Source organism: Dryobates pubescens, chromosome 18 (genome assembly GCF_014839835.1).
Source record: "Dryobates pubescens isolate bDryPub1 chromosome 18, bDryPub1.pri, whole genome shotgun sequence".
Classification (NCBI taxonomy): domain Eukaryota; kingdom Metazoa; phylum Chordata; class Aves; order Piciformes; family Picidae; genus Dryobates; species Dryobates pubescens.
In genome coordinates this window covers 9,681,138-9,707,179 of record NC_071629.1, presented here as the reverse complement: position 1 = coordinate 9,707,179, position 26,042 = coordinate 9,681,138, and the positions used below count along the sequence as shown (strand labels likewise).

The 26,042-nt window shown below is 40.8% G+C and overlaps 1 protein-coding gene across 5 annotated transcripts in view; it reads left to right on the top strand.

Annotated features, from left to right (window-relative positions):
* IL1RAPL2 (interleukin 1 receptor accessory protein like 2) overlaps positions 1-26,042 on the top strand; it is a 381,248-nt gene that overhangs the window by 207,058 nt on the left and 148,148 nt on the right. For all 5 annotated transcript variants that reach the window (XM_054169506.1, XM_054169505.1, XM_054169509.1 and 2 more), the window contains 2 exons: positions 3,646-3,832; positions 9,118-9,271. In XM_054169506.1, the coding sequence (XP_054025481.1) occupies positions 3,646-3,832; positions 9,118-9,271 (341 nt within the window). The remainder of the gene's footprint in view (positions 1-3,645; positions 3,833-9,117; positions 9,272-26,042) is intronic.

Genomic DNA, 26,042 nt, shown 5'->3' with positions numbered 1-26,042 from the left:
ACTGAGTGATGAAGTCCATACTGTCCTGGGGAACAACTTGCCTAGCACAAGGAGGCATGGCTCACATCTTCTAGAAACTTTGGCTCACAAATTTTGCCCCAAAATTGAGAAAACTAGTGAGGCTGGTAAAACTACTGTTTCCTTTTGCACATGACTGAAATATAACTGTTATTCTGCATGGGCTAGATGAAGGGAAGGCTGCTGCTTCTTTATCACTGGAATTCCTGCACAAGTTGTCCTTTTCTGAGTTACCAGAAGTATCACTAAAAGTGAGTGGCTGGTGAAGAAGCATTCATCAAGCTTTCAGGTCTGTTGCTGTTGGCTTAGAGAGGGCTTTCTTCATCCTGAGCCTGAATGGATTTATTGTCTCTGTCATGGAGCGTGAACAAAAGTGATAGTACTCACCAGGCACTTAGTTTTCTCAATTTTACTCAATTCTAATTGTAACTAATGAAAAGAATACTGCAATTTTTTTAGGTTGTGGTTCCAGGAAGCATTTTAAATAGAAGTAGCCTCCAGCACTGTTCAAAACACAATCTAAATAATGCAAGATTGGTAGCAGAAAATACAGCACCATTAAATAACACCAAGTAATGGACAAACTGTTATTAGCCTGGATCACTATTACTGAGTGCATGTGGCCTTATGTGCACTCAGTAATACTAGTAGTCATTCAGGAATGTTAAATAATCATTACTGATTAATTACTGTTGATTATAGTGAGGGGCTGTATTCATAATTTGCAGGTTCTCAGTGCTGTATGAGGAAGCACTGTATCTTTCCTAATATATTTTGTTTTCTTCCTACAAGAAAGGTAACTCTTTTCACAAGCAAGTAATTTCAGAGAAAAGTGACTTGTGTTCCCTAAACAATGTATGTGTCTCTGAAAAGCCTGGCTAAAGTGATGCATTTTTTCAGTCCAGAGAACTTTTGTTTCAGGTAAAATAATACATTTTGGGCAGTTTGTGAGGATGAGACTTTTTTTTTAGCCTCTCAACTGAAACACCTCATGGCAGTCTGCAATGTGAGCCTTTCCACTCTGAGGTGGGGGATGGAGAAAATATCCTCCAGTTTGATTACATAAATGTACAGGTGGCATTTGGAAGAGAAGGGAATAAGAAGGAGGAAGTCTGAGGTTCTGCTGAATACATGACATTAATGAAGCTGAAAATGGGAAGATTCTGAAGCGTGCCTGCAGATTTGCCTTGCAAATATCTCTTTCCACAATACCTGCTCGTGGCATGCCTTTGACAAGAAGCTATTTGCACATTGTTTTGTCAGCACTTGTTTAGCGTGAAGCTTAGAGCCGCTATGAGGCGTCCCTGTAGACCTTTTCATTTTTGGGTAACTACAGGCTCATGTGACAGAGTGACATGTTGAAATGTTGTGCAAGAAAATATTTGTTGTGGAGCATGTTGGATTTATTTTTTTTTAATAATATAAACATTGTGTTGAGTTTAATTGGAGCGAGTCAGCAGCCAGCATTGTTAGCATCGGGGATTGACTGATGGATCACTTTCCAGGTGCGCAGGGTAGATTTTGCCTACTGTGCTACTTTCTTGACACAGAGCTAAACCAGTTTGCAACAGAGCTGTAACGGAGGAGGCAGTGGCAAAGCTGCAACATCTGCAAGAACTCTCCAGAACTCCCTTTGATGGGAGTAGGCACCCATCATGTTGGTTTTTCTCCAGGCTTTTTTGGTTGTGGAGCAGTCAATGAAAATGACAAAATGATGCATGATGGGAGGAAGATCCTCATTATATTGTCACTTGTACTTTGTAGCTTGTTGTCACACTTAGTGAAGGGCAGAAGCTGGCGGTCTGGGTTGCAATGATCCTCTGCAAAGTGCAAATGCTTCACAGTGACACCACAACAAACACCAGTTGGGGGTGTGTGTGTGGGGTGGTGTTATTGTGTGTCTGATACAGACACAGTGTGCCTGTAACAGACATGTTGTAAAGATGCAATTCTTAAGGAATTTAATCTGTTTTTCATGATTGTGAGACAGAAGCTGAGTTGGTTGTATTTATTTTACCCTGTTATTAAGAAAAACTAGGTGTAGCTTGTAATCTGCTCACCTGGATTTAACTGTCAGGGTTGTTTGGTAGCAGAGCAGGCAATGGTTTGAAGTGCTAAGGGATTATGTTTTTTTCAAGATTTTAAAGCCAAAATCTATCCATGTAAGCACCAGTCAGACTTCTTGCCTCTCTGCCCTAGGTGCCAGTGCTGAGGGACTGGCAGAGAGCTGCTGGACCCACTGAGGAGAGCTGGTGGCATCTCGGGGAAAGTATCACAGTGTCACAGTACATTAGAGGTTCAAAGGGACCTCCAGAAGTCATCAAGTCCAACCACTCTGCCAAAGTAGGATCACTTAGGGTAGTCTGCACAGGAGGGTTTTCAGATGGGTTTTGAATGTGTCCAGAGAATGAGACTCCACAACCTCTCTGGGTAGCCTGTTCTAGTGCTCCATCACCCTCACTGTAATTTCTCCTCATCTTGAAGCAAAATCTTCTATGTTCAAGCTGGTACCTGTTGTTTCTTGTCTTATTATTGTGCACCACCAAAAAGAGATTGGCCCCCTCCACTTGACACCCACCCCTCAGGTATTTGTAGACATTGATGAGATCCCCTCTGAGTCTTCTCTTCTCAAGACTAAACAGCCCCGGGTCTCTCTGTCTCTCTTCATAGGCAAAATGTTGCCAGTCATCAAGGGGTGAGGGGAAGAGGGTGAGGGCCAGGCAGGAGGAGGGAAAAGGCTCCAGGCACTGAGCTGAGACTCCTCTGAAGCCATGGAGGGGTGTACACTGAAGCAGGGGAAATGTGTGGGGACTAGAGGTGGTAGAGAGGAGCCATTATGGATGGACCACAAAACCCATCCCTATCCTGTGCCCTGCTTCGGGAGGAACTGTAAAGGAGTGAAAAGAGGAGGTGAGGGGAATGTGGTTTAGGTTTTCTTTATCTCTCATGCAATCTAAATCTATTTTAATTTGCAATTAATTAAAACTATTTCTCCCAGTTGAGACTGTTTTGCCCATGATATTAATTGTTAAGAGATCTCCTTGTCTTTATCGTGACCCATGAGCTTTTTCATCTTATTTTGTGCTTCCCATTATGTTCGGGGGGAGCAAGAGAGCGGCTGTTTGGGTGGGTGGCAGCTGGTCCAAGGAGACCCACTGCACTACCACATGCTGTAGGATTTTATATAGCAGTTCCTTCAGGGGGAAGATTGCCTCCTACATGATCTGCTTTAACATCTAGCCCATAACTCTTTTTCTCAACTCCACTGGAGTGAAGTCCTCTGAAGGAAGAGTGTGTGTGAGATGAAGAAAATCAGACAGTCTATCCTGACCAGCTTTTGAGATGCCAACAGGTTCCTGTGTTTCTACACTTGCAAGCTCAAGAGGGGTACTGAGCTGGGTTAGATCACTTGTCAACAAAATTTCTACAGGAGTCTTCATAGTAAATCAGACACGAGCCTTTACGTTTCCTGGTAACCCCTCTGTGTTGGAAAAGCCGAGCACAACAGTACTTGAATGTTGTTGAAGTGTTTGTGAGGATGAGAGCTTAACAAACAAACTCGCTATGCTGAGGCAAACACGACCAAAAGGAGACAGGATAAATGAAAGCACCTTTCTATTCCTGCAGAAACTCAACCTATTGCATGAAGGTGTCCATGTCCTTGACGGTAGCTGAGAATGAATCTGGGCTTTGCTACAACAGCAAGATCAGATATCTGGAAAAATCAGAAGTCACTAAGAGAAAGACAATCTCCTGTCCTGATATTGAGGATTACAAAACAGCCAGCCAAGAGCCGGACGTGGTGTGGTACAAGGTATGTCTTACTGCTGTTGTGCTGAAACTGTACAGAACTTCCACAGTTTGCAGCCTGAGGCTTAGGGAGGGCCTTTTATGAGCTTGCAATGGTCTGTGGCTGATCTGGAAGATACTCTCCCAGTGTTTAGAGAAGTAAGATAAAGTACAAGCAATACCCAATATAGTCATTGTCCAACCAGAATCGGCATCAGTGAGGGTGATAAATGTTCTTTAGGGATAGTTATTTTGCGTGAGATTAGCAATATATGCAGAGCTGCAGATTTTTTTCCTCATTAGCACGTTGCATCAGAAAAGAGCAATTAGAAAAGTTGCCATCTATTTCCCTTTTTTATAGAAGTCTCACATGTTCTATCTTACAGAAAAAAGACGTGTGCCATAACCCACTGTTAGTAGAAAGTATTAGTGTTAGTATAAAGCTGTTTCTCTCACCATATGGGTGGATATCTTCTGTGCTAGTCATACATAATATGTAAATGCTCAGTTAAGTCTGAGATTTTGGAGAAAAGCTGTTTCCTCCCCAGTGTACTTAGGTCTTACTGAACATCAGATCACTGACGATCTCATGTTTTTGCCAGACCACACTGCAAAATAGTCTGGCAGGAATAATCTTCAGCTCTCATAGAAAAGAAACCAGTCTATGGAAGATGCACTTAGAGCCCCACATCAGTGATTTTTCCTGCTGACCAAGACAGGGAATGGAAGTGTCTTTGTTCTGTGTACCCACCATGTGATATCTGGACCTCAGACACAGGTTGTGTGACACCAGGCTGGAGTGTGACAGCTGACTGACAAGTCAGCACTGTGGTGAAACTGAACAAAATTGATGTGGTTGGATGACAACAGTGAGGCAATTGAAGCAGACAACCTTTAGTTTAGGTTGATGAGAAGAGACATTAGCAGAATAACCTGCTACATCTACCTCCTCATCCATAATTAACAACAAGGTGCTATCAGCTCAGTTCTTAGACAATGCCTTTGTTACCTGGACCTGAGTCAGGAGGCTGAGGAGTGTGAAACGTCAGTGTTATGCCAAAGATGTGTATGTCAGGCTGCCCTTTGAAACTCTTTCTTGAAAAATATTTTAGAGGATATTATGTGCTAACTGCTAGTAGAAGTCTGCCTATTCAAAATTGCCTAAGTCCAGTTTCTACAAGATACGTATTTACTTGGATTTCAACATCATGTGAAGAGTACTGGGGTAACCTCTACAAGCCACAGTCTGAGACTTTAGATCATGCTGTGTGAGGCAGCGTGTGTAACAAAAAGCAGCTCTCCAGTCCTGAGGAGTTGTGACATTCCACCTTAGGATTTGATTGTTGCTTTCTGGAGAAGGCATCTGTTTCCAGTCATAGCACACTGGATCCTCCAGTTTTTCTCCTCTACCTTTGCGATTGAGTTGGATGTGTACCCAAAGGTGTAACCAACCATCTTCTGTAAATCTGCTCCAGAGGCACTTGGGGTAATTCCCCTGCATTGTGCTGGAATATTTAGACAAGGCTTTGATTCAGAGGGACAGCGTAAGTTGTCCAGAATCATACATTAGATGAATAAATAGGAGGAATTCTTCAAGGTTTCTTCTTTATACCTTTGACTGGAAAGAAGAATCCTTGTATTCATGTGAATCTGCCAGTTCTCTGGTAGTTGAGGAGTTTGGACTTGTGACAAGACAGTAATGGTGCAAGTCCACTAATGTACAAGGCTCAAGCTGCCTTCCAAAAGCTTCTCTGTGTGGAGGGATTAGAAAATCTTGAGCAAATAAGTGCATAAATTCAGAGGGAGTTAACTGTAATTTAAACACATTCTTAAAGTAATTATGCCTGCCTAGATTTTTCATGTGCGCATCCAGTAAGTAATGAAACATTTGCTATGAGGATTTGTTTTAACAGTAGTGTCAACTTCACTTCTGGCTCAAATTACATTGCATGAAATGTGTAGTTCAAGATTTACACAGTTAATGCCACTGATACACACACAATTCTGTTATGTCTGTTAGAACTGTTTTCAGAAGAAGTATGAGGAGTTTTTCTGAAGCAAAAGCATGTGTCAAGGCGTGAGACACTGGAACAGGTTGCCCAAAGAAGTGGTGGAAGCCCCACCTCTGGAAGTTTTTAAGGCCAGGCTGGATGTGGCTCTGGGCAACCTGATCTAGTGCAGAGAGTCCCTGCCCGTGGCAGAGGGGTTGGAACTAGATGATCCTTGAGATGCCTTTCAACCCTGACAATGCTGTGTTTCTATGATTGGATGGATGAGATTTAACAGTAAGGGCAGTTTCATGACAAATCAGCTGACAGAGGGAAAAGGTGTATTACATCTGGAATGTGGAGTCTTAATCCATTTCCACCATCTCTTTTCTTCTGTTGGGTTGAAGGAAGAGCTGTGAAAGCAATCAAAACGTCAGGTGAAGGACAGGTAGTTGTTATCTACCCTACAAAAAATAGAGTTGTTGACATGCTGTTGACATTCATTTCAAGGAAAAGAAAAAGAAGCACAGCTTAATTATTGGGAGGAGAAAAACCCAAACCGTTTAAGATATCTAAGGAGAATAAATAGGCTAGAAAAAGAAACTTTCAGATTCCTCCTACAGATAAACATGGTGCAGAAGCTGAAAAGAACAATTAATTGGTTAAACAAGTGACAGTCGTACAATTGAGTGCTTACCTTTTGAGAGAGCGGAGCAGATCTCTGAACATAAATCTAAGTTGTTTTCACAAGATGAGGACTGGTTGGATTATTTTTTTTAATTGATTTGTTTCTTGGACTTTCTTTTTCTTGAAGTACAAATTATGATGCTTTTCCAGCTTCTCCCCTTTTTTGCTTTTAGTTTTATGTATTAAATTAGTCTTTGAAACACGGGGAGAATAAAGCAGGCATTTTCAACATGTTTAGAAAGGCTGCATAGGCTGTGGGAGAAAAATTAATTAGCTAGAATTCAGGAAAGAAAAGCTTATAAGTAGTTTTTAATATGAAGTGTTTTAAGTAGATAGGAAAAGAAACAATTAGGAAATCAGTGGTGTGATTCCAACAGAGCAATTTCTCTCTGTAAAGCCACAATAGCACACTGTGCTACATCATTAATCCCTGTAGTAATAAAGATGTAACCCTGCTTATTACAAACATCTGGAATATAAAAGTATAAAGTGTATGGAAATATCTCCTCAGTTTCTTCCAATACTTTAAAAAAGACAAGATAGAGAATGTAAAATTGGTAACATAGGATAGGGTTTTTCATGCTGGAAAAGTCCATATCTGAAATATTCTTTCTTTGTGTACTCTGGACATTGTGTTCCTTCTAAATTAGGATTGAAGAGAAGTGCATCATATTCTTTGCCCAGTGTTCAGATTTAGTTACTCCAAGTAGGTGGTTGATGTACTTTTAAATAGGGCTGAAAAACTGAGTGCAAATCAGACATTTTCCCCCTCAGATCCGTGTCCTGTATGAGTCTCAAGCCTTGTCAGTGCAATTTAGTAGCAAAAATAAGGTCTGATTTCTTTTAGACAGCATATAGGATCTGGACACTGACCAGTCTCTGTGATTGTTGTTAACTGAAGTTCACATGCAAGGTAGGATTACACTTTCCTTACAGCTGTACTTTGGAAACAGAAAGATAACCTGAACATTCTTATCTGCAGTAGCATTGCAGTTTCAGAAGTCCAAACCTGTGCACGTTGTAACTGGATTTGGCCTTCTAGGGATAAGAAGAAATCCTTCAGTGTTCCATGCAAAGCCAGAAGCTCACAGTTCCATCTTTTTATTTCTTTATTATGATCCTTTAATTTGACATTGTGGATTTGGAATGTGTAGGGAGTCCTATGGAAAAAAAAAGAAGTGTTATTCTGATTTCTTGCTTCATGCAATGTATTTACGTGTCAGTGTATTTTCTTGTTTGGTTGTTTTAAGATAAAGCTTTGCTGTATTTCGTTTGCTGTATTTCTGACACTGCTGTTGCAGCCAAGCAGAAAATGGGGCATAAGCCTGGGATATTTACAGGAATCTCTGAAGCTGCTGAGGCTGATGTAACTGATGCAAGATTGTTGCTGAGAGCTTATTCCATGTTGTCACCTTGAGAGAGGGAATAGAGAGGCATTAAAGATACTCGTGTCCTTGTGTTACTTTGTGTGCTCTCGGTATAGAATTAGCGAGCTGTTGAGAGTACTGAGTGTTTTAGAGAACTAAGAAAAGCATGTTTTTGTCTGCAGGCAGAACAGGCTTAATGTTAAAGTTATTCAGGGACAATAAATATATAATCTTAAGGTATCGTTTTAAAGAGAGCCTGATCAGATTGTGCCTGTGCTTTTAGATCAGATGAATTCAATCAGAAGTACTGTCAGTGTGGAAGGTGACTGCTCTGGCTGCAAGGATACAGCATGCTCACAAAGGGAGAGCCTGTTCTTGTACTGTGTCACCCTGTGTGCAGGCAGATTCCAGCACTGTTCAGTAGGACTGCAATACACAGGATGAACCTAAATCTGCCAATTAGCAGCTAAGGTCTGCCTGGCAAAGTCAGTGAGAGCTGCAGGCCATCAGTACCATGTACTTCATCAGAAGACACACATGGAGGTGATGCTGCAAAGAGCCTGATAATGGGCAAAGGCTGAATCAAAGTTCAATGGGTGCCAAAGAAGCCAGCAATGAGAAACAAGAGGTTGGTTGAGGCCCCTTTCCTGGAGATGTTCAAGGTGGGGCTCGACGAGGCCCCGGGCAACCTTATCTAGTGGAAGATGTTTGGCTGACTGTGGGGTGGTCAGACTAGATGACATTTGGAGGTTCCTGAACCATTTAATGATTCTAAGATCATAAGGAAACCAGGCTTTCTGAATTCTCTTGCTTATAAAACTACTGCTATTTTCCATGTTTTGTTCTGTTAGTCTGCTAGTCTGGGACTGTGTAAAGTTTGTCTTCAGGCTGACACTTTAACAGATGTTGCCCTTACTCCCTTCAAACAGAAATGCATTTTAATGGTCCATCTTAAAGAGGAGGTCTTGGAAGTTGTTCCTCATGAAAAAGAGAAGGAACATAACCACTGCTTCAGGGCACCACGTATTAAACATGGCCCATGTGATACAGCAGGAATTAGTGAACCTTAAAAACTTTTCTTTTTAATTTCTGTCTTCAGATTAATTCCAGTTTCAGATCTTTTTGCTTTCTGAAATGATATTTTCATTTGAATTGCAAAAGATAATAAGATGGTTGCTTACTTCTGTATAATGCTGAAAATCTGATCAGGCAAGACTGTCCCACGTCACACAGACTGGGTAATTTTGGCAATGTGTTGTTTTCTGCAGGAATGTAAGCCAAAGATGTGGAGGAGCATTGTAATTCAGAAGGGAAATACTCTGTTAATACAAGAGGTGCATGAAGAAGATGGAGGAAATTATACCTGTGAACTGAAGTTTGAAGGCAAGATTATACGAAGAACAGTGGAATTGAAGGTTACTGGTAAGAATCTTTGTTCTAAGCCAATAGAAGAAATAAACCTTTCAAATAATAAAACCAAGTGATTTCACATGTCAGTAAGGCTCCATTTCATACAAATAAGACCAAAACAAATCCAAATAGCCAAGAAGTCCCAAAGTAGGGGAGTTTTATATCAATTTCTTATAAACTCCATGGAACACTATTTCTGCCTTTTGCCCTGTGCAAAACCTGGAAATGACGGTTATAAAGCAAGAGGTAGAGCAGACTCAATTCCTCACTATATGCTGGAAGTAATTCAGACTCCAGTTTTGTCTTCAGTGACAGAAAGAGGAAAGGTTGAGTGAAGCTGTAAAACAGGCTTTTGATGAGGTTTGTCTTAAAGCAGTACACAACTAAAAGAGCCACATTAAGTTATCACTTTTTATGTGTGTGTGTGTGATTGTTCCATGTTTTTAAGTTTTGGTTTAATTCATGATGATGAAGTTCTCTGGTTCTGCTTCAAGAATGAGGAAGGAACATTGGACTGTCAGGAGGAAAGCAATCTGCTTATCAGAAGGTCATACATTGTATGTTTCTGACACCATGTATTAATCTACTAGTCAACAGTATTTTTCTGTCTCTTTTTGTCAGGTGCCAGAAATGAATGAGTAAAGTAGTGTTGCTTACCAATATATTCCTGATCCCTTTCCATTTCACTCTGCAGTATGATGTCTGTAATTATTGTTTTGCCTTCAGTGTCTGTGGAACTTTGCAAGTATTTGAAAACAATTGAGTGGTTTTCAGCCTTTTGCACAAAACAGTGTAAACAAATGCTTAGGTAGTTTCCCATCTGTTTCAGCATTAAAATGGGGCCCTACTTAAAGCAGTGATAGGTAGAATGCTACTTTCCCACATTAAACTGAATTAGTCTGTATATGATATTTCTAACATGTTCTTGAAATACAATTCTTCCATTTGAAATATTTTTTTTTCTCTTCTTAGCATTATTCATCATTTTAAATGAGTTCTTTTCCCTGTGTGCCAGATTCATATATCATGCAATTCTTTATTGTCCATTTTTGACCACAGACAGGTCTCTAAAGTATTGATTTGACTTGCCTGACCCCAGATCTGTCAAATGAAGATATAATACCTGCCTTGTGGATAGTTGCTATCCCAGCTACCGTGCTGGTCTTCCACCAGAGTATGAACTAAATTTGACAAAGTGAAAATAGGATGCATCTAATTCAATTCCCCCTGATGGATATTCTTTAGATAGCAGATATTCTATGGTCTCCCTCTCATCATGACCTTGCTAGACCTCACGTCTTCTCTTCATTATTTGAACAGTGTGGTATATTTATGCTTCACAATTTAATTTGTCCCAAACTAACTATATAATTGTTTTATTGAAATGTTTACAACCTGAATTATTAAAAATGTAAATATGGAATATGCAAACATTCTCCTGTCTGCAAAATGCTTGGGAACAAGGAGATTGTTTTCCTTGTAATTTAGTGTGACATTCATAATTAAATTGTATTTCTTTATTTTATAAAAAGATGTGCTATTGAACATCCTTTCCAAGTTAAAGTGTTTGGGAGACATAGAATATACATAGAATACATATCTGATGTTACATGTTTGCTGATTTAGTCTCTCTAGATCTCTTGCAAAGGCTAGCAAGTTTATATAGATGACAACCTGAAAATATGGATTTATGGAAGCATATTCTCTTACAGCTTGGTAGTTTGCCAAGATTCTTTCTCCTGTTTCTGTTGGTGAATTTTATGTGCATGTGGATTTAAATCTTTATGGTGGATAGGTCAAAGAAAACTAGTACAGCAAACAGCAGAGGATTACTTGTGTTGTGTGGCTGGCCATGTAGGGTGGAGGGTCCTGAAGCAGATCATATCGCAGGCTGGATGCAAGTACGTGACACACTCGTGTGGAAGCCAGAATGTGTCATGTGGAAGCCAGAATTAAAACTCCATACTGGTGTCAGTTTTGGTGCACATATCCTGAGAGTTTGTTTTCTGTGCAGCTAGTGCAGGCTTAGGTTGGAGGCGCCTCTGAAATCTTCCTGCAGAACCTCCACATCAAGCAGAATCAGCCACAGCAGGCTGCCCAGGGCTGTGCCCACTTGGGTATTGATTATCTCTGAGAATTCAGACTTCACAACATCTCTGGGCAAGGCTGTTACAGTGTTCAACTACCCTCACAGTAAAAAAATATTTTCCTGTTTAAGGGGAATTTCTTTTACTAAAGTTATTCTTTCACCGGGCACTACAGAGAACAGTCTGGATCCATCTTCCCTTCACCTTCCCATCAGGTATTTATACACATGTGTAAAATCCCCTTGAGCCTTTGTTTCTCCAGACCAACCCACCCCAGCTCTCTCAGCCTCCCTTAACTGTCTTTGTGGCCCATCACAGGCTAGTCCCAGTATGCCCATGTCTTTCTTGCAGTGGGATTGCTGGTGCACTGGGCCACGTTATTCACCTGTCTGAAAATTGCATTCTCATTAAGATACGGCACCACGAGGAGCTAGGGTGTGACCAGAGCTTAGACTGCTGAGCCTGCTGGTCTTTATAAAATCATTGTTAACAAATATTGCTGAAGGCTTACCTGTGAAGCTATGGTGGAGTTATCTGTGCTAGCCTACAATGGAGATGTGGAGAAAAGGATCTTGCCTACCGTTTTCTTCTGCAGGAATTTTCTAATGCCGTTTCTGTAGCCATTACTTATTAACATCCCTGCGTTGGTATTTATTGGCAAGTGCCTGACTTTCTGTAACAATACAGATTTTGAACAGTGAGGCTCTGTGGGCCACTGCTGCCAGCCATGGTAACCTGAAATTGTCATTAAAGAGTTATTCTGAAAGTGAAACAGGTAACTCCATGATTCCCGCTAGCAAGGAGAGCCACATTGCCAAGGAGAGAGAGAAGAAGCTGAGTTAGATTCCCTGTAGTCTTCCAGGCATTTGTAAAGTACACAATGCTCAAAATACCAGTCATGTCAATTAAGTGATTTACTTTATCTCTTCCTTCTAAGAGGAGCATCTTTCACTTCTTAAAAAGTTGCATCAGCTCTAGTAGGTGAGAGTTTTACTCTTTTTTTGGAGATTCTGGTAGTTAGGGAAGTGGCAATATGAAATAACTGATATTCATAGGTCAGTGCAGTATGGGCATTTAAAGAGTAAAACCTGAAATTAGAATAAATGCAGTGATGACATAACAGAAGTTGGAAAATGGAAAGCTTCAGGAAAATTTTAAGGTGCAGGAGCCAAAAGTACTATTTTAACTTGCTCTTAGAAAAGGTAATCAGAAGAATTAATGATATTCAAGACTAATGCAGCAGCTTTACTGAAGATGTGATCCCACAAGGCAGCCTTATCAAAGTTAATTGCAGACAAGAGAGCAGTGGTGGACTAAGTGAAGATTGACTGTGTATTTGGTATTCATATTAGTGTTACTTAAGCAATAATTTCAAGTCTGCTAGGTAGGACTTCTAATTAGGGGCAAAGCTCTGTTCTCATTAGCTAGTTATCCAGAGATTATTTAAGTGATCATCCAGTGAAATCCTTAGAGCTATTAGAAAGTGCTGCCTCAATTTCCTGTGCCAGGGTTAGGGCAATTGGTCAAGAGGCTGTGACTGTGCCAAGTTGCTGCAAGGACAGCATGTGTTGGTCCTCAGGCACTGCTTTCCTCAGATCCAGTTTTGCCTTCTCATTTTTGCAGACCTAAACAGTAGATCTCAGTGGCTCAGTCTCAGGCAGAAGAAAGAAGGCAGAAGCGTCTCTACTATATCTAAGACATATTAGCTATTACAAGACAGTTTGTTAAAAAACCCCCTCTAGAATCATAGATGGATACTGAAAGCCATCAATGTAAAGCTTGGCCACAGTGAGTAAGGCAAAGAGATGTGAATTGATAAACAGAACACAAACTAAGCAGGTAAAATGGCATTTGTAGAAAGAGGAAGTTGGACTACACATGGAGTACTTCTGTGGCTAGCAATGTTATTGTGTGGCTTTGATGGTTAAGGCATGGGCAAGTGCAATTAATATGACAGAAGGCTTCAGAGGTTATATAACCTCTTTGGGGTTGCAAGAAAAAGCATTGCAGCCTAGAGTATATTTGAAAAATATTTTGACACCAAGTATTTATAGAGACAAACCCCTGAGCTGCAATACAGCACTAATGACACTGTCAAGATCTTGGTGTTTGGGTGCATTTAACAGTAACAGACTGTCAACAAAACAGCTTTTTCATCACTAGTTCTTTATGGGTTTGTTATATTATGCAGACAGATGTGAAACAAGTCTTGTCAGCCTCTCTTGCTGAAGAAACACAACAACAGTGTTATCTCTTAGCAAGTAACATGTAACCCTTCAGTCTGTAGGGGAAAAAAGATATATACACATACCTTTTCACTTTGCCTCTTTGCAGCTGTGTCATGGAAAACCAAGTGAGGTTAGTAACTGTGATCCAGAGTTCTAAAGCCTAAAAATGTAACAGAAACTCAGTTTTTAATTAGATCATAAATTAGAGTGCACTCACATAGATAAAAATGAACATACTAATATAAAGTTACAGATAATCAACAATATCAGAATTCATTAGTTTTTAATAAAATTGCCATGCTTGGGAATATCAGAACTTGTAAGCAGTTTAATTAGTATTGTTGAAAGCCAGTGTTTCTTGAAGAACAATTACACTATCCAGATAAATAGAAAAATACAGAGAGAAAAGAGGAATGCTGATTTTGAAATGCAATGAAGGCAACTTCCTGCTTTCCCTAGCCCTACCAACCAATTCCCTCTGTCTGATACATAGCAACGTTTCAGTAGGTTTGGGGATGAAAAGGTGCAGTTGAGAAAAATACCTGTTATGTTCAGCACTCTGTTTTGGTTTTGGAAGACTGGTTTCTAAGGAGTGACCCTCCTGAGGAAGCAGCGAGCCCTGCTCTCTTGGGGGGGCCCAGATGTTCCCTAGCAGACAGGGCTATCTTGGAGGAATGTTCTTTTCAATGGACAGCTATGATGGTGGGAGTGGTTGTCTTGTTCTTTCTGTTCCCTGTGAAAAGACATCATTTGTGAACTTGTACTGGTGAATTATTTTCAGTTCAACAGCAGAAGGTGGCCATCTGACCAACTTCATAAACTGCTGGTGATGGATTGCAGTGACATGCAGGAACTACTGGACCACTTTGTCCAACAGCCCTGCCCTCCAAGTTTCCTTCAGCCTCTACTCTGTCATACTCTTCACAGGCTGCCAAAATGCCTGGTGATTCCTAAAAGTCATTTGTGCAGCAATATTTGTTTTGACTGTCGTAAATGACAAATTATTCCACATGGCTACATGAATTGAATGATTCTGCCTGAATTCACTCTTTGCTCATAGTTTTCCAATTAAATTCTTTCAAATCTCATTACATTGCTCACTTTTCAAATTACACCTGCTGCTGTTGCCTGATTTTGTTTGTGTGTATGAAACCCCTTTATTAGCACAAGCAGTTGATGGTGATTTGCTATTGTTAAGCCAAGGGGGTGAATTGTATTTAAAAATGCAAATAATTATTCATACTCTAAGGACATAGAGAGATAAGCTACCACAGAATAAATGAGGATGTGAGCCAGAAGTATGTAGGTCTATTACAGAATCCAGCGGTATGAGATTTAACACATCCAAGTGCCAGGTTCTGCACATTGGCCACAGCAACCCCATGCAGTGCTGCAGGCTGGGGTCAGAGTGGCTGGAGAGCAGCCAGACAGAGAGGGACCTGGGGGTACTGGTTGATGGTAGGCTAAACATGAGCCTGCAGTGTGCCCAGGCAGCCAAGAGGGCTAATGGCATCCTGGCCTGCATCAGGAACAGTGTGGCCAGCAGGAGCAGGGAGGTCATTCTCCCCCTGTACACTGCACTGGTTAGGTCACATCTTGAGTCCTGTGTCCAGTTCTGGGCCCCTCAGTTTAGGAAAGATATTGACTTTCTGGAACGTGTCCAGAGAAGGGCAACAAAGTTGGTGATGGGTTTGGAACACAAGCCCTAAGGAGAGAAGCTGAGGGAACTGGGGTTGCTTAGCCTGGAGAAGAGGAGTCTCAGGGGAGACTTTATTGCTCTCTACAACTACCTGAAAGGACATTGTAGACAGGTGGGGGCTGGTCTCTTCTCCCAGGCAAGCAGCACCAGAACAAGAGGACACAGTCTAAAGCTGTTCCAGGGGAGGTTCAGACTGGAGGTTAGGAAGAAATTGTACACAGAGAGAGTGATTGCCCATTGGAATGTGCTGCCCAGGGAGGTGGTGGAGTCACCATCATTGGAGGTGTTTAGGAGGAGACTTGATGGGGTGCTTGGTTGCATGGTTTATTTGATTGGTGGTGTTGGATGATGGGTTGGTCTCTTCCAGCCTGGTTTATTTTATTTTATTCTATTCTGTTCTATTCCATGGTGGAAGCTGCTTTTCTGCAGATTTTTAATCCTCTGTAAAATGGGTGTACTACTTTACACAATTTGTGCTGGAATCTAGTGACACATTGGCAGGAATCAGTGGCTGCTGATCTGTGCAAATTTACACCTTCAGCAATCTGTAAGTGCACCCTAAGCCTTTCCTGTTTGAAGTATTGTCAACAGAGTCATACAAATGACACATTGATTGACAACATTTTAGACTGTTGACAGTTTCCAGAACGACCACAGCAGAAAGTGTTAAGATAAATTAAAAGCTTATCTGAACTGAACTGAACTTTGGAATCCAGGTTATTATACAGGATTTTTGAAATATATATAATATAAAATGTAAGAACTGTTTCTTGCTTAATAATTGAGAATATTACATTATTATTCAATCCCACTGGCATTGTTTTGCACGAGCAGTTTAGTAATTTGCAGTGAATTTATAAGATGCTTCAATATTGCTTTTAAATAGTTTCTTGTCCAAAAAAAACCCCACCCAAAACACAACAGTTTAGCTCTAAAAGGTCACTGAGCTCTCTGAATATCATTGTGTAGATGGGAATTGGGGATTCATAAAAGCAGGGCCGACATAAGACACAGGTTAAAAAAGCAGGTGGCTAAGGAATAGAAGGGTTCAGTGGAATTTTATGCTGTGAGAGGTACTGTACTAAAGACATGCCTGCTGCACAAAGTTCTACTCTGTAGGAATTCCTAAGTCAACTCTGAAGGACCTTTTTCAGCAGAGCTACTTAACATGTTTGTGTGGCATTTGGTACCCAAAGTGCCTCTGACAACTCTGCCTGGCTTTGCACTCTGTAGAGAGGGCAGAGCCTTCATGTCCTGGTGGATGCTGGACACACTCTCGACCTCCTGCCAATGCTTCGCAGTCTAAGCTCCAGAGCCTTTTCTTTGGTGACAGGATGAAATAGCTCTTGTTACCACCGTTTTATCATCAAATGAAGCATGGCAAATAGAGCACTGTGTGGAAATAACATCCATTCTAGTTTATATACTTTTAACAGCAAAGATTGCAACATTTTGTGCTTCTTACTTTTTAGTTTTTATCAAATTACTACCTTTTTTATGTTTTTGTGAGCTGAGAGCTTTTAATTTGATTCGTGGGTGTATGATTATTAATACTATGTATAGCTACTAACATGTATTATGTGAATCTTTCAGCATTCCTGAAATTAGATGTTTTGCCAGTTCCCATTTAAAAAATGTGTTTATTTGATTATTAGAAAAAACCAATAAATTTTTGATATTTCATGGGAAATGTCTCATTAAATGCCAGTTTTCACCAAATGCAGACTAGTTTCTGGCAGCACTAGACATCTCACCTAATCTGGATCTGGCAATTGCTTGGAGTGCAGGGGTATTTTCATTGCAGGTTTTGACCAGTGGATCTGATGAGAGCTTCCTGCTCAACTCTCTCTTATTTATTTGTGGTTTCAAACATGGGTCAGAGTGCTACTGTCTAAAATAAAGCAGAAAACGTTTCAAGGAAAGCCTAAAGCAGCCTGTGAATTTTCCTGGTGACACAGACTGCAAAGCACTCCGAGGTAAAACATGGGGATGTGTCTGGTGGGAGTTAGCCTGGCCTCTGGGATCTGCTCCTCCTCTTATACTCCCTTGGCCTGTGCTGACAGGCATGGGAAGTGTTTGCTGTATTTGGAGCTGCTTCCCTTTTCCGGGAAACAGCTGCTTCTTGAGAGAGCTCCTTTTTTAGCTCCATATGCATCTCTGAATGAAAACTTCCCCTGTTTCGGGCTCACCACAATTGTATCACATCTGAAGTGGTGTTGAAGCTATCAGCAGCTGTTGAACCCTGAGAACATATTTTTCCTTCTTACCCTTCTCTACTGGCTTGGCAGCTTTAGTTCTCCTTTCCCACATAAAGAGTGTTCAGTTCACTCTTGGTGCTTGGCAGTCCTCTGTGCTCTTGACATATGGCCTAGGGTGCCTGTGCCCTGTCATATCCCATGTGAATGATCTAGCTAGAGCTCACTCCTGGCAAGAAATGGAGTTTCCAGCAGAAGTCTCAGATTAGGCTTTCCATAACTTCACAGGGATCTGTTGGAGTGCAGTGAGAGAACACTGACACTTTCCATTTTAGGTCCTAATTTTGTACTTACCAAGCTATTTTTTATTCATAGGCCATAACTTCCTCCTGTACCTAGTAATATGAGCAGCAAATCACTGTGCAAAATGTTGCTGGAGTAAGGAAGTGATAGACATTTGTACCATTTCCTTGGCTGATGTGAGGTGGCCTCAAGAAGATGCAAGAAGTCACGCTGTGGCTTCCCTGATGTACACCTCTGTGCTGCATTGGGCTTTAAGTATCATTCTCTAGTAGTGTTGCATGGTAAGATACAGTGACTAACCAACCACAGCTGCTTGGCTCAGAACAAAGTATGCACTTTCAAGTTTTCTTCAAACATAGTGTAAGCAATTAGAGTGGATAATAAACCAGGAAGATTTTCACAGTGGTTTGTGTTTCCTGTTAAATTCATGGTGTCAGTTCATGCCATTGGCCAAGGGACTGTATTTACAGTGACAGAGGCAGCAGGGCCTTTTTTCCTTCTGGAAAACACCTTTTAACATTTTTTTTGCAAGAAAACTAGCAAATATTTGACTCTGAAAGGGAATAAATGGGAAAAAAAAGTAATCTGGAGAAACCTACTGTTGGGGGTAAATGTTTGCAAAAACTAAAAGCACAGAGGGAAAAAAAGCAACCTGCTTGTGGCCACAATGCCAATAACTGTGAAAAGAAGATACTTCTTAAATTCAGAAGGTAAATCTTGGAGAACAAGTTACATTTGCAGAATTTCTATATTTTTGGGGAAGTCTACTACAGATCCTTTAGGAACAGAGCATTCTATATGTATATGTATCCTTCCTGTTCCCTTCTAATGCTGACATGTTAAAATGTATAACATTTGCATCATATTTGTAGTGCCATTTTCCTACCGCCATAACTCGCACATTTCCATAGCAAGACTTTATTTCTTCACCCTGTTTGCAATGTCATGAGAGAGTCAGGGAATTATTTCTTTCTTTAGTCTGAAGGATAGAGAAAAACCTGCCCAAATTAAGAGTTTACTGAGAGTCACAAACTTTGAAAGACCCGAGGAGATACTGTTCTTAGTATTTCCTCTGCTGCATTTTCATGTAAATGATGGATTGTATCTTCTAGTATTTTTATTTTCTAAAGGAAACCTTCCTGTTTGTGGCAGAAACCAAGCCAGAAATGCATTAAGTGCTGACAAATACAGTACTAAAAGACCAGGAAATGAATTTCACAGCTGGGTTCTCAAACCATTGCTGAAATAACTCTCTATTTAAAGCTACATATAGGAAGTGCCAAAAATTAAAGTTTTCTTTTGATATATTTTATGTGATTTGTATTAATTTTCATCAAGGTCGTTGTTTTGTTAAGTAGTGGTTTCTGTTCCTTATAGTAAAGTCTTTATCTTAAACCTCTGATTTTGATTCTGAGCTGTTAGGTCTGGCCAGAAGCATCCCACTAACTGCTGGGTACAGCTAAGCATGTTTCTGTGGTCAAGGCACCCTTAATAGCTCCTAATTTCTATAATGACTTTAATTTTTCTAGCTACCTCAGGCAAAACCAGCATGATCCAGAAAGAGAAATGTGTCCATTTGCTTTTGGCCACATTTGGGAAAAGGTGCAATTTCTCTGCCTCCTTCAGAGCGTTTAACCGCAAAAAACCCACCCCAACATAAATCTGCAGCAACTTCTGTGTCTGCAAAGAGTCAACAGGGAAAATCAGTCTGGAGTGAGGTATTAGTGCAATGCAGCTGCCCATTCACCTGGAAGAAGTGACACTGCCAGTCGTGCTCTGTCCTTTAACATCTCCTTCTCACCTGACACCTGGTAAGGTCCTGATAAATTAACCCAGCTCTGCTGGTTTCAAGAGCACCTCATCAAAGTCAGTAAGCTGAGGATCTGGACAGTGTTTGAGGGATGCCTGTGCCCATTCATGGTTGCTGTGTCACCCATGTCACTGTTGTAGTGACAACACAATATATACACAAGGATAAAAGCTCCTTCATTTTCGGTTGCTCAGATGATGCAGATGGATGACTTTCCCATTCAGCAGAGTGACCTGTTAATACAGGGCTCATGAAAAACGAGTTTGGAAGATAAACATTATGTATTACCTCCATATTTCCTGGAGAAACTACAAGTTCTAAGGGCAATGAGAAATGTAGCAGTATGCTGCAGTCTATGAATTATATATAGTGTCAGTACTCTTGGTGCTTTACTTACAGCTTCACAGACTGCCTGCCTAGCTCATGAACATGCAAAGTAATTAGAATGGCTGGTAGCCTTAGTTTTTGTTGACCTGTGATGCCCCCTAGTTCTCTGTCATGTTCTTGAACATCACCTAGGGTTTTTTCCTTCAGCCTTAAAACAGTAATTTGAAGTCTGTAGCATTGATTATTTGGTATTGTCTAATTTATTGATGTGGACAGCCAAGGCTTCCACACTTGTTATCAGTTGCTCATTTATCCAATGATCTGTTGCTGTGCATGGCAACTGTAGCTTGCTGAATCACTTCCTATATACTGTAAATGTCAGATATGAGCTCCTGCATTAAGAATTGCCTTTTATTCTAGGAGCTGCTGAGCTGCATTCTCTAAGTGTATTGTGCTTTCAGTAGTGGAGGCGATTTAGTATAAATCACAGGATTGTGGGGATTTTGCCCACAACAGTGAGGTAAAGCGCAGCCACTGAAATAAACCTGTACATTTTCATTTCCTATATGAAAGAGGCTTCCTTTGTCACCAAAGTGTAGGCTGTATGCTCATTCTTCTTTATTAATAATAGATAGGCAGATAGATGCACAGAGATGGAGTAACGCTGCCCCTGAAACCATTTTGCTAATGGTAAAATAGATACACATGAGTGAGCAGGTTGCTCTACCCACTAAAACATGCAGCCATTCCAGCCTCCCAGGGAAACCCAGCAAATCTTGACTAATATTTTGTCTCATCAGAAAAGTGTGAGAATGGGGGGCAGAGATGATCTAGTTCCTTGGAAATGACTGGAGTAGTTTTAATAGGGGAACTGTAGTAAATTTAGCAGAGGATTAGGGTTATGTTTTCTCAGCACACTGTTGATGCCTTCCAGAGCTGCTTCAAGCTGTGTAGCACTTGTGGCTGAGTATCTGAGATGAAAAGTTCTGCTGTAGAAGGAATAGTGCTCGCTACTGAATTGTCAGCATTATTTCTTGCTGCACTTGTGTGATCCTCAAAGGTGCCTTATTCAAGTGCCTGTTTGGCCTGGCCCTGTTTAGCTTATGAGATCTGACAGTAGTAGTATTGCTCCAGGCTCTGATGTTACACTTAAGAAGTTCACCAGAAGACTGAAGCTAATAACTTAACAATGTTTGTTCTGTGCCTTGCAGTTTTTAAGTTGAAAGGACATATGGAAATACGGTTGGTGTGTTAAGTACCCTGTCTGTCTTGAATACCATGAACCATGGTAGAACATATGCTCTTAATTTTTATCAGGACCAACCAAGCTATTTTTAACTTTGAGAGTATTGATTGACCTCAGGTAAGAAGGAGAAAAATAAGTGTTCAACTAAATTTGTATTTAGGTTTTTATGACTCCATTCTCTCCCCAAAGGATAGAAAGCTACTAGGTTACATTAGACTTTCATGTACTGACTTATTTACAGTATCTGGTGAGTGGGTTTTGCAATGCAAGCATGTTTCAGTAAATAAAATCAATCTGCAACCAATGGGAAGGGAACAGTAAGTGATATAACTTTTCATCTTTTTCTTTGGCTGAAAATGAAAAGCTCTCAAAGGTATTGTTTATGACAAGCCCTATAGGCTGAAGCACTCCGAGAAAGTGCAGGAAATACAAAGTGCAGTACTGCAAACCAAAATGATTTAACAGTAAAATTAATAAACAATACAGTTATAAAACTGTAAGACAGCTTTGGGTTCTTATGCTCTATTTTTTTCTGCTGTAGCCCAGCTGTGGACCTAAAGGACCGTTCCTATTAGCAAAGGCCGGTGTGGTTGGTGTGGTCTCTGATTCTGTTTTATGTTGGCTGCTGCCATTTCTCTTATGTGGGTATGTTGCCAGGAATTGGTCTGTGATAATTTCATAATGGTTTGAGAAGATAAAAGGCTTTTGGTTATATTGAAGCAGACAAGATTCAAGCACCAGATGGCTTTTCATCTTTATAGAGGACATATCACATTAGCAATCCAGTTGTGAATAGCTTAGTTGCCCATCCTTGGCCCAGAGTGGTTATAGTTTCTGGCAGGGAAAGAACCAATCTGCCATAAACTCTAGGTGCCCTTACAACTTCTCTGGAATGCATTCACAGGCTTCTTTTTCTTCCTACACAGGCAAAGAAGTGCATGTGGAACAGGGAGAATGTGACCCTGCCAGGGCTCTGGCAGCTCTAAGTGGTCACAGCAACTCTATGTAGGGGTTTATTTTAAAGGAGAATATTATCTGAGGACAAGTATGCGCCCGTGACTGTGCAGTGAAGTGATCTGATTTAAAGATGTCATTTCATTTGTCTTGGGGCACAGGACATTGCAGAAATACAGGCAGCTTAATTTGTGAATGAAAGAGGAATGAGAGGTACTCAGTAGTTTTTTATCATAGTGTGGAATGCCAGTGTGAGAGAGGAAGAGGCCTCAGAAATAAGATAGGAAGGAGTGAGTAAGACCTTAGGTACTTGGTTGAGTTTTCTGATATAAAAGTCTGTTTGAAACTGGTGAAAAACCTCTCCAAAGCACCAAGTTGATGAACAAATGTGAGTTTTATGGAAAAAAATTAGTTTTGTCAAAGAGGAATGCTAACGTTTGCCCCCTTAAGAAATACTTTTTTTCCTTCTGTATCCCATTCTGGGATAAACTGCAGCTTTTCTGTGGTGCTCTCCAGAGGGAAAGAAGTCACTGTTTTCCTAACTAAAAGGCTTTCTGTCACTTTACAAAGAAGCTGCACTCAAGCTCTGGGTAACACTGCGCTCAGAGGAAATATTGTGATCGTAGTCTGCTGGTGGGAAGAAAGATGGTAGAGAGTTCAGTCTGCAAAGGTGGTGGTGCTCATGGGTTAGTGTTATAATACCTACACCTCCAGCAGCGACAAAGCCACAAAGTTATGTCCTCATCTTTACCAGGTTTCCTGCAGCCCATGCAAGGAAATATTTCAAAATGTACTCATATTCTGAAGTTAATTCATTTGGGGTGGTTTGTTTCAAACTAATCAAAGACAAATTTCTCTTCCATGTTAGCGACTTCCCAAACAGGACAATTCAAGTTCCTACAGATTATGCCAGTATGAGCGAAGCTGTATGGTAAAGCATGGAACTATTTCCTGCCTTTCCCTCAGGGATCGTTATCGATGCGTTCGTTCCAGAAAAGTAGTCACAGAAGCTGGGCACATCTAAAATGGACATATTCTATCTTGCTACCTGTAGGGAAAACTGATCTTTTGCGGAGTGTTACTTTTTATTTCTGCTTTTCCTCCACCTTCCAAACATGAATAATTCTATGCCCCACTCTCAGCTGTTCTGGCATCACAACTGCATTTGTACTTTTCGTAAGCAGAAACTGAGGTTTGTTTCAGCTCATGATGTCAGGGGAGAGGTTAATATGACCAGTCGTACTCTGCAGATAAGGAGTGAGAATTACCCATATTAGTCTAATGTAGAGGATATTGACTGGAAAGAATTAGGGATGGTTCCTCTTCATTTAGTTGCAGGTGGGTCAGAGCAAGGGCTTTCAGCACCTCCAAGATCTCTGGCTGTTTGCCACTGTATCTATATTCCCCATCATCCCTCTTTTTAATATTTAAAGTGGTACCTGTTTTCTTTTTCTAGCCCTTGAAAGGGCCCTAATTCTTTTCCTTGTTCTGCCAGTGCTCTAGCTGCTACAGATGTTGCTGTCACATTTAATAAACACTTTGTAGAGTTTAAATATTGCATTGCTGCACCAGCTTTTCTTTGGCGCAAGAGAAGAGCTTTGTTCATTAAGATGAGGTGCTCCTCCCTGGCTCTGCTGCTGGCATGTGGGTTTCAGCTGAAGGTGAAGGTGACAGGAAATTGTAACTTGCCCTCATGTGCACCTGAAGCTCCCTGTGGTGCAAGTGCTGCCCCACGCTGTTACGCAGCCATAGATGGAGCTAGGAGCTTGCTGTGCTATGTGATAGACCCCATCCGGCACAGAGCCCTCACTGATTTGCCTCTGGATTGTGATATTCACAAACTTAGGCCTTTCAAATAAGAATTTTCAATTGACCACATTATAGTCCCTGACATAGAGTTGTGCCATTACTCCAACTTCGTGGTCACGTATTTCTCTGTTTAAAATCCCCAGTGCTCCTGAGGTTTCTTTCATGCAGTAAACAGGTAACTTTCCCTTGCTTACTTGCAGACTAGGTGGGAAACAAGGCAGCAATGCGGACAGGAGCTTGACATTTTAAAATGTCAGGAGGAGGAGGAAGCAAGACTAAAACTCAATGTCCTCATCCATACAGTAACTCAACTGCTTATTGAAATATTATTCTCCCCATCCTTGAGCTCTGTATATGTCAATCCAGCTGAATATAATTGAGGCTGTTTACTTTGACAGACAGTCAAAATTCAAGAAAAACATGGAAGAAAACACACCGACCCCAATCTGCAATGTACTGCTGTTTACCTTCAACCCCAACTCCTTCATCCATTCTCAATGTTAAAGTGTGTATTGAAGGAGACTATTTCCTTCCTGAAGCTATTCATCATCACCCAGGACCCTTGGAAATATCCCCTTTCTTTGATTTTGAATCCTTCTTCTATTTTCAGTATGGCAGAGAGTGATCTTTTTATTTTAAACATTTTTTTTTTTCAACTTACATGACAAAAGGACCAACCTCCCTTGTTAGAATTTCTTTTGAAGTATCCAAGGTGAAAAGAGCTGAGCTGTGGGATAGAAAAGTATTGCTGAAACATGGCATTTTAAAAAACTGATCTAAACTCTAGGTTAAAAAAAAGTGTTACTGTGCAGTGCATGCATTTTCACCTAAACATTACAGGCTGATCTTTTGTGTGAATTTTCTGGACAGTGAAAGAAAAGAGATGAGTACTCAGTGTGGTAACAATACTACATTTCAAGTATATTATCAATAATATTTGGACACCTTGTGACATGTTTCTGTCCTTTAGATAGCACCGAGTTTGTCTTAGTGTGTTTGTGCTGCTCTGATTTTGCTTTAATTCACAGACATTTGTGTTTGCTTTCACTGTTGGTAGCATGCTTGGTGAGTAACAGCTTGCTGGGTTTACATTATGAAAATAAGAAAAGGAAATGAAAATGCAGATCCTTATCTTCAAGTTGAAGATGCCTAAATTAGAGCAAATCTTTTTGTTGTTCTTGTGTTTGCTAAATATGAGACGTAGTCAAATTCCAGAAGCTGACATGAGAAACATCTGCAGTATCGAAAGCAGCAATTTGAATTCTCAAATCCATGCCTGTTAAACTTGAACCAAATAAAAGTGAAACTCAAGCAGAGATTGTTTCTATGTTTGCATTTGAGGTTCTCCTTCATTCTAATGCATGCTTTCATGTGTAGCTGAGAGCCTACAACCAGGCCGTGCTGTACTGCCGTGGAGGGAGAAAGAGGGTGCAGTCAGTGATCCAGCATCAGCAGTCCAAATCAGTGCAAAAACTTGATGGAGAAGTGGAAGAAAGAGGCTGAAATGGGTGCCTAAAAACAATCCATAGCCTCAACTGGCACAAATCAGCAGTACAAGTCTAAGAGATTAGGCTGCTTTGTACTGATAGAGGGCTGTTATATTTCATTCTCAGGTGCTTATTGTGAAGGTGGCTTTAAGAAGTTGCTCATGTTCATTGAGATTCAGCTTGCACTTTGTTGTATGTGCCAAGGACCTTTCCACCAGAGAGGGCATTGCAAGATAACAAGTAGCAACAAGAGGAATTATTCTCCTCTCCAAGGACCCGGTGTACCAATTGCTATTTAAAATTGTTATTTAAAGTGTTTGTCATAAAGCCTTTCATAGCAGGAGCACTTCTGAAACATGAAATGTTATGATCCTTTTAGCCAGAGCAAGGGTGGGGTGGGGTGAGGGGGAGATGGAGTGACTTGAAAGCACGTGGCTGCAGTATCTTGTATGAAGCTCATTTATCAACATAACAGATGTGCTGTCATAGGGATGGGGTTCTTGTCCTGTGTGTTGTACATCACTCCAGGGGTTGTTGTCCTGGAGGCAAGATGCAGCTGTAATATAAAGCGGTGGAGGAACGTATCTCTGTTCTGTCCTGTCAGGGACATGATGATTGTCCAAGGGAAAGAGCAGATG